We start from the raw sequence: 12,192 nt of genomic DNA, 5'->3' as shown, positions 1-12,192 counted from the left end.
CAGACGGTCCAGAATGAAAAGATGTCTTCATTTCCACAATGTCAGTCATTCTAGAAGCACATTTCTACAATGTCAGTCATTCTAGAAGCACATTTCTACAATGTCAGTCATTCTAGAAGCACATTTCTACAATGTCAGTCATTCTAGAAGCACATTTCTACAATGTCAGTCATTCTAGAAGCACATTTCTACAATCCTCTTTCTTCTGTTCATCATCTTCTTTCTAGAGAAATCATTGATCTGTGAATGAAACAGTTTGATGACTAAAAGAAGAAACTAAAGCAGAAACTTGATTTCTTAGGTTCTTCTATATCAGACACGGTTCTGTTTTTTCACATACCAGTACCTGACATTTTACAACTGATGTCTTCCGTCTTCATCATAGTCGTCATCATCATGGTCCGAGTGATAGCTGTCAGTCTCTGTGATCCAGATGTTCTACTGTGAACTTGGGGGTTAAGACCTCAGATCACTAGCTGCGTTTACATGGGCCAAAGTAATCGGAAAGAACGCCTCATCGGAAGGAAAATGCATCATGTAAACACACCGTTCGGAAAACTCTGCCCCGATCAGACTCGTTCGGATCAAAATTTATTTCTGATCGAGATAGATGGGTTATGCCGATTGTTGATCCAATCGTTGTGCATGTAAACTGTCATGATCTGAACTAGGTGGACCCAGATGCTGTAACCCGGAAAGAATAGGCAGATAGGTGAAAGTTAAGTAATGGGTTTTATTTTGAAAGGGCCGGCGGATCCAGGAGGGGGATGTGGCGTAGAGCTGGACGAGGAGTCTTCGGCCCGCGGTGTACACGTGAGTTTCTCTGCGGCGGGATCAGCACTCTTGACGGCGGCGATAATGGAGTTCTTGACGGTGGCGTGGCAGGAGTTCTTGACGGTGGCGTGGCTGGAGTTCTTGACGGTGGCGTGGCTGGAGTTCTTGACGGTGGCGTGGCTGGAGTTCTGGAGGAGCGTGGCGGACTTCAGCTTCTGCTCGAGATGGAAGTGGACTCGGGTTACTCTCGTGGAGAAACGGCAGACCTGAAGCACAGCAAAACAAAGCAAGGTAAGCAGGCGAAGCTTGGCATTGAGGGCCAGACGTGGCATGAGGTGAGGTGAGCACCATCAGGGTTAACGAACTGGTGAAGAAAGCTTGAGGTGGATCTCTTTAAATAGCAGGTGTGTAGATGAGGTGAGTAGTAACAGCTGCGAGTCGTGAGCAGAGCTGGGAGGGGGAGGATCCTGACGGGCCACCATGACAGTACCCCCCCCTCAACGACCACCTCCAGGTGGGCCAGGGCGCCGATCCGGGTGGGCACGGTAGAAATCGGCGATGAGGGAAGGGTCAAGGATGAGAGAACGAGAGACCCATGAGCGTTCCTCAGGCCCATACCCTTCCCAATCCACCAGGAATTGAACACCACGACCACGCCAGCGAACATCCAAGATCCCGGAAACAGTGAAGGCCGGGGCGCCGTCAATGATACGGGTGGGAGGTGGGGAGACGGAAGGCGGGCACAAAGGGCTGTCCAGAACGGGTTTAATTTGTGAAACATGGAAAGTGGGGTGTACCTTAAGGGCGGCAGGTAGGCGGAGGCGAACACAGGCAGGGTTGATTATTTTGTCGATGACGTACGGCCCGATGAACCGGGGCGACAATTTCCGTGACGAGGAATGGAGGGGAATGTTCCTTGATGATAACCACACCTTCTGCCCGACCTGATAAACAGGACCCTCCATCCTGTGCCTGTTGGCCACGCGGCAATTAGCCTCCTTGGTACGAAGGAGGGCCTCTCGGGCTTGAGTCCAGATGCGCTGGCAGCGCTGGAGATGCTCCTGGACGGAGGGAACCGCAAGTTCGAGTTCCTGAGAGGGAAACAGGGGGGGAGAATAGCCCAACGACGCCTCGAAGGGTGACAATCCTGTGGCGGCAGACGGATGGGTGTTGTGGGCATATTCGATCCAGACTAGGTACTCAGATCAGTCGGATTGATTCTGGGCAGCGAGACAACGGAGGCCGGCTTCAAGTTCTTGGTTTGCTCGTTCTGCCTGTCTGTTGGACTGCGGGTGGTAACCTGAGGACAGGCTGACAGTAGCACCGAGCGCAGAACAGAATGTCTTCCATATTTGATTAATGAACTGGGGTCCCCTATCAGAAACAATGTCGGCTGGGATACCATGATGGCGAAATACCTGGTTGACTAGGATCTTGGCGGTCTCGGTGGCAGAGGGAAGTTGAGGAAGTGGAATGAAATGCGCGGCCTTGGAGAATCTGTCGACAACAGTGAGTATTACAGTGTTTCCATGAGAGGGAGGCAACCCTGTGACAAAATCAACAGCAAGATGGGACCAAGGACGATGAGGAGTGGGCAACGGATGAAGCAAACCGGCAGGTGGAGAGTTACCGGATTTGGCGCGGGCGCAGACAGTGCATGCGCCAATAAACTCACGCACATCCCTGTCCATACGGGGCCAGAAGAATTTCTTACGGAGGAGAGATAGGGTTCGATGAACACCTCCGTGGCAGGCGATCCGAGAACTGTGCCCCCAAGCTATGATGTCTGACCTGAGGGACGTGGGAACAAACAGAGTGCCATCAGGGCAGGGGGTATTGCAGGCTTCCTCACCTTGGGCATCTCTGACGCGGGTTTCGATGTCCCAGGTTAGGTTGCCAACTATGCAGGAAGCAGGGATGATGGAAGAAGGAGGCGGAGCATCGTCAGGACTGTACTTTCTGGAGAGAGCATCGGGTTTGGTATTGCGGCTTCCGGGTCTGTAGGTAATTGTGAAGTGAAAGCGGTCAAAAAAAAGACACCACCGAGCTTGACGAGAGTTCAGTCTCTTGGCTGTGCGCAGATAAGCCAGTTTTTTATGGTCTGTCCAAACAATATATGGGTGATCAGCTCCCTCCAGCCAGTGACGCCACTCCTCCAGAGCCAGCTTAATGGCAAGTAGTTCCCGATTTCCCACGTCGTAATTTCGTTCCGCCTGGGATAGTTTGCGGGAGAAGAAGGCGCAGGGTTTTATTTTGCCGGAGGACTCCTCTCTTTGGGAGAAGACGGCCCCAACCCCTGTGTCCGAGGCATCGACTTCAACAATGAACTGCTTCGTGGTATCTGGTTGAATAAGGATGGGCGCCGAGATGAACAGAGACTTTAACCGGTCAAAGGCTTCTTGGGCCTGAGGGTGCCAGGTAAAGGGCTTGGAGACGGAGGTGAGCTGAGTGAGGGGAGCAGCTAAGGCGCTATAGTTACGTATAAATCGGCGGTAAAAATTAGCAAACCCCAGAAATTGTTGCAGTTTTTTGCGGTTAGAGGGGGGTTCCCACTGAGAAACGGCTTCAAGCTTGGCAGGATCGGGGCGAACCTGGCCGGATTCGAAAATATAACCCAGAAATGAACTTGGCGTGAAATTGACAGTTCTCGGCTTTAACATAAAGTTGATTTTCGAGGAGCCTGGATAAAACTGACCAGACATGGTTTTCGTGCTGACTGGGATCGCGGGAAAAAATGAGTATGTCGTCCAAATAGACGAATACAAACCGGTTGAGAAAGTCACGAAGCGCGTCGTTGACTAGTCTCTGAAATACCGCGGGAGCATTGGTGAGACCGAAAGGCATCACAAGGTATTCGTAGTGCCCAAGGGGTGTGTTAAAAGCCGTTTTCCACTCGTCGCCCTCTTTGATGCGAACGAGGTGGTAGGCGTTGTGTATATCTAATTTTGAAAAAACCTGGGCTCCCTGGACCGAGTCAAAGACGGAACTGATGAGGGGAAGCGAATATTTGTCCTTCACGGTGATTAAGTTAAGCTCACGATAATCGATGCAGGGGCGAAGGGTCTTATCCTTCTTTTCTACGAAGAAAAAACCAGCGCCTACGGGAGACGACGAGGGACGAATATGACCGGAGGTAAGGGCCTCGTGAATGTATGTCTCCATGGCGGTCTTTTCCGGACCGGAGAGATTATACAAATGGCCCTTGGGGAGCGTAGCGCCCGGAAGTAGCTCAATGGCACAATCGTAGGGGCGGTGCTGGGGTAACGAACCAGCCTTCTTTTTACTGAAGACGGCCTTGAACTCGTGGTAACAAGAAGGGACGGAGTAAAGGTCAATGTCTTCGAGCAAGGAGGTACTAGCAGGAGGGACGGGAGGAATGGCTGACTGGAGACAATTAGCCAGACAAAACCCACTCCAGTTGGAAACGCGCTGCCCGGCCCAGTCAAACTGAGGGTTGTGGACCTTAAGCCATGAGTACCCCAGAACCACAGGATTTTGGGGGGACGAAGTGACATAAAACCGAATATACTCGTGGTGGTTACCGGAAGTGATGAGTTAACATGGGTTTAGTGCGATGGGTGATGCACGAGAGATGTTGACCTCCCAAACCGGCGGCATTGATAGGATTGTCGAGGGTTTCTATAGGAAGAGAGAGACAGGAAACCAGAGCATGATCAATAAGGCTTTGTTCGGCACCAGAGTCAACTAGGGCATGGGTTTCAGAACACTTAGACTGGAAACATAACTTGACAGGAATATAACAGAAGTTATTCCGGGAAGAAACAACTGGCATATTCCCCCGTGGCCTGTCTTTTAACAGGGGGGTTCGTGAGTTTAAACGAATTGGACACTGTGAGACTTGGTGACCTTGACCCCCGCAGTAGAAGCATAACCCCTCATCACGGCGTTTGTTACGTTCTTCCGCTGAAAGGCGAGAGACACCGATCTGCATAGGTTCACCAGGGGTTTTACGTTGGAGGTTCTGTGGTGGGAGTTCCAGTGAGGACAGCTGTGGAGTACTGACCATGGTGGTCTTACGAGCAGGATACGAGCGTTCATGTTGACGTTCTTTTAGTCTGATATCAGAGCGCAAGGCGGCGGCTACAAGTTCCTCAAAAGATAGGGCTTCTGGTTGGGTACATAAATGATCTTTTATGATTTCATTGAGTGACTGATAAAAAACACCTCGCAGGGCGGGATCTGTCCAACCTGCCTCTACCGCCAGGATGCGAAAATCTACCACGTGGTCGCTGACGGACCGGTTGCGCTGTTTCAGATTGAGAAGTCGCCTAGTGGCTTCCTCTTGCTTGCGAGGCTGGTCGAAAACGAGTCTGAACTCACCAATGAAGCGTTTGAACGTCAAGTGGGAGATGGGGTTGGCTGCGAGGAAGGCTTGAGCCCACTGGAGTGACTTACTTCTCAGGGAATTCACAACCAACGTAATCTTGCTATGGTCCGAGTGATAATATCTGGGAGCCTGCTGAAATAAGAGTTGACATTGGAGTAGAAAGCCTCCACAATTTTCTACATCACCCAAAAACGGTTCTGGCAGGAGTCTGTAATTTTTCCGGTTTGAGGAGGAAGCGGAAGGTCCCAGGTTGACAGAGGGTGGAGCGGGGACTGGAGCTGCGGAACCAGAAAATTGTCCAGTTAATTCTAATAAAGTTTGTGTCATACCGTCGAGACGGCGAAAAAGGTCTTGTTGAGCTGAATCCATTTGGGAAAGGGCGTCGGCTTGGCGTCCTAACAAGATGCCTTGGTGACTTATGGCCAGACGGAGTCCTTCCGGGTCAGCTGGGTCGGGGTTTTGGCCAGTTCGTTCTGTCATGATCTGAACTAGGTGGACCCAGATGCTGTAACCCGGAAGGAAGAGGCAGATAGGTGAAAGTTAAGTAATGGGTTTTATTTTGAAAGGGCCGGCGGATCCAGGAGGGGGATGTGGCGTAGAGCTTGACGAGGAGTCTTCGGCCCGCGGTGTACACGTGAGTTTCTCTGCGGCGGGATCAGCACTCTTGACGGCGGCGATAATGGAGTTCTTGACGGTGGCGTGGCAGGAGTTCTTGACGGTGGCGTGGCTGGAGTTCTGGAGGAGCGTGGCGGACTTCAGCTTCTGCTCGAGATGGAAGTGGACTCGGGTTACTCTCGTGGAGAAACGGCAGACCTGAAGCACAGCAAAACAAAGCAAGGTAAGGTAAGCAGGCGAAGCTTGGCATTGAGGGCCAGACATGGCATGAGGTGAGGTGAGCACCATCAGGGTTAACGAACTGGCGAAGAAAGCTTGAGGTGGATCTCCTTAAATAGCAGGTGTGTAGATGAGGTGAGTAGTAACAGCTGCGAGTCGTGAGCAGAGCTGGGAGGGGGAGGATCCTGACGGGCCACCATGACATAAACAGTACATTCCGATCGTGTGTCACTACTGCTCTGGTTTAACGTCATGCATAGATGGTGTTTTGCTCCAGAGAAAGCTTTAAAGCTCAAACGGGACCGAGGCCTCCTGCTCTGCGGAGGCCCGGTGCAAAGCGCCGCTCTGCTCCCGCCCCTCTGGCTCGTCGCCTCTCCCCTCTCTTACACCCCTCAAGAGGGGGGTGCCGGGAAAGAGCGCTCTCTGCCCCGTGACATGTGGACCCTGCGCGGTCCAGGCTTGGGTGCCAGTGGACCGAACGAACTGTGTCTCTGAGCAGAGTAGCCGGATTAATAACTTTGTGTTTAAGGTGAGGGAGGATGCTTTATTACGTGTGTGTTTTGTTGTTTTGTTTTGTGTGGGAGAATTCAGACCGCGATCCTTCCTGCTGCTCTGGGTTAGCGGCAAATTTTCACGTGGATTTTGTGTTTCCAGACGTGTCCAAAATAAAGGCTGATGTTATTCCCACATATTTACGTGCAGCCAATACTCAGATTGCGGCATTTCCCGCATGGATTTTGTGTTCATCAAACAAAGCTAATGTTGTTAGCGCGTGTATTAGCCTTTTCTTGTGGCCAGTCTAATGCTCACCTGTGCAATAATCATGCTGTCTAATCAGCATCTTGATATGGCACACCTGTGAGGTGGGATGGATTGTCTTGGCAAAGGAGAAGTGCTCACTATCACAGATTTGTGAACAATATTTCAGAGAACTGGTTATTTTGTGTATGTGGAAAATGTTTCAAATCTTTGAGTTCATACCATAAAAAATGGGAGCAATAACAAAAGTGTTGCGTTTATATTTTTGGTCAGTGTAATAACCATACCAATAATAAAAGCACGTTTAGACGATCATCTCGTATATTACAGAGCTGCTGCATAAACGTTTATGACAGCAAGGTTTGTTTACTGTGGGACTCCTTTCCTTTTCCAGTATTTTCAACACTACTGCACATGCCCAAATGATTTATTCCGACCTAAAGTGTGACCCACGGAATCGGAAAAAGGTTTTCTGATCCCATGTGCACGGTTGAATTTTAACCCGACCATTGATCCGATCAAGATATTTTGCCCATGTAACCGTGGCTACTGACAGACTGAGGGGAGCATGAAGCTCCATGGAGCTCCACCTTCTCTCCTCCAGCTGCAGATGAAAGAAAGATGAAGGTCTGAGAGAGACTGATGAGGAGGACTGGTTCATGATGAAGATGAAGCTCTGATGAAGAGACAAATGTCCAACTGGAACTTCATCACAGCCTGAATTCATCATAGTTCACCTGTTTCTTTCTCTTCACAGACTTTCAGGATGTGAACTCTCAGAGACTGACTGGGAAATTGTGGCCTCAGCTCTGAAGTCCAACCCGTCCTTCCTGACAGAACTGCACCTGACCTACAACAGACTGGAGGATTCATCCATGAAGGGTCTGTGTTCTGGACTGGAGAGTCCAAACTGCAGACTGCAGACTCTGAGGTCAGAACTGTTTATAATTTCTTTAGAACAAATATGTTTCCATGGCAACCAAAGGTTCAGCTGTGGAAACATTTGACAGATTTGCGAGTTTAAGAGTCAGAAAACAAACAAGAACTCAAACTAATGACAGACTAGTCATCCTGATCAAACCTGCCTGAAAGCTGAGCGAGGTCAAAGTTCAAATCAGACACAGCAGAGCACAAAAGTGTGAGTTCAGACTAGAGAGGAAAGAGAGGAAAAAAAGAAAGAAGGAGAGTTTCGGTGAAGAGAAATGAAAGAATTGAGTAAACCTGCAAAGGTAGATCTGTAGCTGCTTATCGGTTTAATGTCAGTTAAGTAAGTCTGATGGGTTTTTTTTTAACTTCCCATTTCCTGTCAAATCTATTTTTCACCATTAAAGGGTTCTGATAATTCTGTAGAGCCATTAAGCTCTTGGCCAATGTGATGGATGTGAAATATTAGCATATTTTCTAAATATTGAAATTAAAATCGTTGTGTTTTGGGGTTTTTTTAAGGAAAGATTAAGATCAACGACGTTAAGAGTAAAGAGGTTATAGATTAACAATATTTGATAAATGATTAAATGCAAAATCTACAGAGAATGAGTTTAGCATCAGTACGCTTCTCCACAGCAACACTTCTCTGATTTCATTTTACATTTGATCTTCTTATCGTGATTTTATTATTGTTATGATTATTATTAAGTGCTCATAATTTTCTAAAACTGTGCGGCCAGTGCTTTATTCTCGGCAGCTTGGACCCAGAAGAATGGTTAGAATGAGGCTAATACGTGCTAACAACATTTAGCCAAGGATGAACTTACCCTCTGTGCAGCTCAATTTGCTTCTTGGATGTAAATACATAGGAAGAACTTCAGCTTTTTTTCTTTGTCTGGACACAACTGAAAACAAATTTACGATTGTTTACATCAGGGGTGCTCATTACGTCCACTGCGATCGACCAGTAGATCTTCAAGGACATGAGGGTAGATCGCAGGCCAGCAAAGATAAATAACCACAAATGTAAAAAATATACTCAAAAATCCGTCAGCGAATCAATATCCTCACTGGGAAGTACATGGCTTGATTGGCATGCAGAACTGCCAATTGGACATTTTCTGAAACATCCGTCACTGCACATGCGTGTTTAAATACACTGAGCGCAGATTCTGTCTGTCATCAGAGAGTCACTTCTTGCCTCACAGCACATTCAACTGGTTAAAATTTCAGCATGTGATCAATAAACGCCCTATTTGTACGTAGCCTGCAAGCCAGGACTTAAGAACTGGCGTAGCGATGTGCAATCATGAGCATTCTACTGAGCCCGGGAACTGACAGGGGTAAAATAATAAATATTCCGTTCCCAGAAAATAATATCTTGTTCCCTGGAAAGAATAATTTGTCATTCATAAACACGGATGTTGTTACTTGGATTTACAGCAGATACCTTCACATTTCTGTCTGTGTGTGTCTCATTACATTACATGGAAGACACGGAGGATGTTTAAAGATCAGATTTATACATTTTAAAAAGCACAAAAGCATCGATAATCACGTCTCCTTGTCTGCGTTCATTCACATCCCGGTATGGTCTCCGTCCTGCCGCAAAAGCAGCTTTCAGTGGTAACTTCCGTGTCTCTGTGACCCACATTCGTTCAAGAGGGGAAAAATAAAAACAAGAATGATCAATTTATTATTATCTCGATAAAAATGAAACAATATCCTAATATTTAGGATGGCCAAGCTTGCTGCTTCCCCACTTCGCCCTGAGCAACTCTTTCAACCAATAGCCACACGTTTGACGGGATAGAATGTATCAGTCTGGATTTTAATTGTCTCAGAGACAGTTACCCTCTCTCTGCGAATAAAAATCCCCTTACCCGGTCAAAATTAATAACGCATTTGAAAACTTTTATAAAAACCTGTACACACCGCAGATCAATCCGTCAGAGCAAAGTATTGACTCATTTCTTAATAATGTAAACCTACCCAGGCTAAATGAGGATCAAATCACAAACTTAGATTCTCCGCTCTCGCCGTCTGAACTTCATGAAGCTCTGTTACTTATGCCCAATGGTAAAGCACCAGGGCCTGACGGCTTTCCTGCTGAGTTTTATAAAGAATTCTGGGAACAACTGGCACCAACATTTTATAAAACTGTCACATCTATTAATGAGAGCCAATCAATGCCACCTAACATGAACTCAGCCAACATAATTCTTCTTCTAAAACCAGACAAAGATCCCACTAGTCCTTCAAGCTATCGCCCTATTTCTCTAATCAATGCAGATGTAAAAATTATCTGCAAAGCACTAGCACAGAGAATAGAAAAAATCACTCCTCACATAATTCACTTCGACCAGACTGGATTCATCAAAGGCAGACACTCGGATGATAATGTCCGTAGACAAGTTAATATAATAGACTTTGCCACCATTAAAAACCAGGAAATGACGGTACTATCGCTGGATGCTGAAAAAGCCTTTGACAGAGTTAATTGGAAGTTCCTTATTGCTGCCCTCCAGAAGTTTGGTTTTGGAGAAGCATTCATCAATTGGATCAAAATATTATATCACAACCCCAATGCATCAGTTAGAACTAATAAACAGACTTCAAACAGGTTTTTTCTTGGAAGAGGAACCAGACAGGGCTGCCCACTCTCTCCTTCTCTTTTTGCTATATTCATTGAGCCTTTAGCTGCAGCAATAAGACAGAATGAGAGCATTATAGGAATAAAAACCAAACACAGCCATCATAAAATTAGTCTTTATGCAGATGACATATTACTGTTTTTAAGGAATTTACATTCTGTAAATGAAACAGCAATGATCATAAATGAATTCTCCTCCATATCAGACTATTCCATTAATTGGAATAAGTCTGTTTTATTACCACTCAACAGGAATATGGAACAAAGACTCACAATTCCAGTTAAAACAGGAAATATCAAATATCTGGGTATCTACTTTTCCCCCAAACTATCAGAACTGGTGCAGCTAAACCACACCCCATTACTGAAAAGCATACAGGACGATCTAACACGCTGGACCAACCTGCCTTTGTCCCTTATGGGCAAGGTAGCCACGGTTAAAATGAAAATCTTACCCAAGGTTAATTATCTCTTCTCAATGATTCCCACACAACCGCCATTAAAATGGTTCAAAACATTAGACTCATCCATATCAAGCTTTCTATGGAACAACAAACCTGCAAGAATTAGTCTAAAAACTTTAAAATCTGCAAAAAACTGTGGAGTATTAGAATTACCTAACTTCCACAAATACTTTCTTGCAAATAGATTACAATACATCTTAAAATGGTTAAAAAATAATCCAGAAACCAACTCATGGTTAGACTTGGAACAGGCGTTATGTGGAAAGATCAACCTGTCACAGCTACCATTTATTAGCCAAACAGTTAAAAAACAGGATTGTTTCAAAAGCATTAATATAAATGCCACCTTAACAGCCTGGTGGGAATTTCTCAAAATATCAAAATCATCAATTCAACCGTGCAAAATGACACCCATCTGGAACAACCCGGACATCCTTATTAACAAAAAAATGATTCACTTCCCAGCTTGGCAAGCAGGGGGCATAAAACAACTAGAGCACGTAATTATTGATAGAAGATTCATAACCCCCCAGGAACTTCAGGACAAACATGGAATAAATAACTTCTTGGAATATCAGCAACTTAAATCAAGTATTACTAAAAAGTATAAAATTAAAGACGACGATTTAAAGCTACCAGATGTAGTTACCACTCTGATTAATTTTTCAATGTATAGAACTCTCTCCAAAATATACAAACTTTTATGTAATTTAGATAACAATATTGCCCTTCCAACAAAAAAATGGGATGCAGATTTGAGCATCAGCACAGATGAAAGCTTCTGGTCAGAACTTTGTCTAAACACCTTTAAACTGACAAAAAGTCCAAATCTGCAGCTAATCCATCTCAAAACTCTTCACAGAATTTACTACACTGGACAGAGGATGTTCAAGATGGGTCTCAGTAACTCAGACATTTGCGAGCACTGTGATAATAATCTACCCGACAGCTACATGCACGCACTGTGGTTCTGCACTCCTGTCCAGGCTCTCTGGCAGCAGGTATGTGCCGATTTATCAGTCTGGCTTAAGGTTTCAATCACTGCCTCACCGTCACTTTGTGTGCTTGGTGACATGAGTGCCATCGATATAGAAGAAGGATTAGCATCTATCATTTTCATAACTCTTTGTATTGCCAAAAAAACTATTTTAATAAATTGGAAAAACAAGAAAAATATAAACATAAGTCAACACAGAAATCTGCTGTTTGATCATATCAGCTTGGAAAAAATGTCAGCCCAAAGCTCAAGTAACTTTGAAAGAATTCAGTCTCTCTGGTCTCCTGTGGTTGACTCCATGACTTAGGGGGTGGGGGGCTTGGTCGTCGCTGCTCCTTGCCCTTCTGCCGTGGTATGGGGTGGGGGTTGGGGCTTCCGGTGCCTGGCGGGGGCGGTGGGGGGCTCCGTTGGTCGGGGGGTCGGGTCCGGTGCCTGG

General features: G+C 46.2%; 1 protein-coding gene and 2 long non-coding RNA genes across 7 annotated transcripts in view; 1 reads left to right on the top strand and 2 right to left on the bottom strand.

Moving 5' to 3' along the window:
- The window catches only part of LOC105358602 (NACHT, LRR and PYD domains-containing protein 12), a 99,462-nt gene that overhangs the window by 38,225 nt on the left and 49,045 nt on the right, over nt 1-12,192 (top strand). For 4 of the 5 annotated variants that reach the window (XR_013652868.1, XM_078939857.1, XM_023961519.2 and 1 more), the window contains exon 7: nt 7,473-7,646. Coding sequence is in view for 3 of the 5 variants with exons in the window: in XM_078939857.1 (XP_078795983.1) it covers nt 7,473-7,646 (174 nt within the window). In the remaining 2 variants the exon portion in view is untranslated. Of the gene's footprint in view, nt 1-7,472; nt 7,647-11,621; nt 11,761-12,192 lie in introns of all 5 variants that reach the window. The other variant, XR_013652869.1, reaches the window with a different exon arrangement.
- LOC144988937 (uncharacterized) lies at nt 966-2,550 on the bottom strand. The gene is made up of 2 exons (XR_013653036.1): nt 1,123-2,550; nt 966-1,040 (listed from the first exon to the last, which is right to left on the bottom strand). It is a non-coding gene; the product is annotated as an uncharacterized LOC144988937 (long non-coding RNA).
- LOC144988919 (uncharacterized) lies at nt 5,657-6,159 on the bottom strand. Its single transcript, XR_013653011.1, has 2 exons — nt 6,023-6,159; nt 5,657-5,935 (listed from the first exon to the last, which is right to left on the bottom strand). It is a non-coding gene; the product is annotated as an uncharacterized LOC144988919 (long non-coding RNA).

This window comes from Oryzias latipes, chromosome 2, assembly GCF_053564925.1.
Source record: "Oryzias latipes strain Hd-rR chromosome 2, Olatipes_Hd-rR_3.1".
In the NCBI taxonomy this organism is placed as follows: domain Eukaryota; kingdom Metazoa; phylum Chordata; class Actinopteri; order Beloniformes; family Adrianichthyidae; genus Oryzias; species Oryzias latipes.
This window is presented reverse-complemented; position numbering and strand designations above follow the sequence as displayed.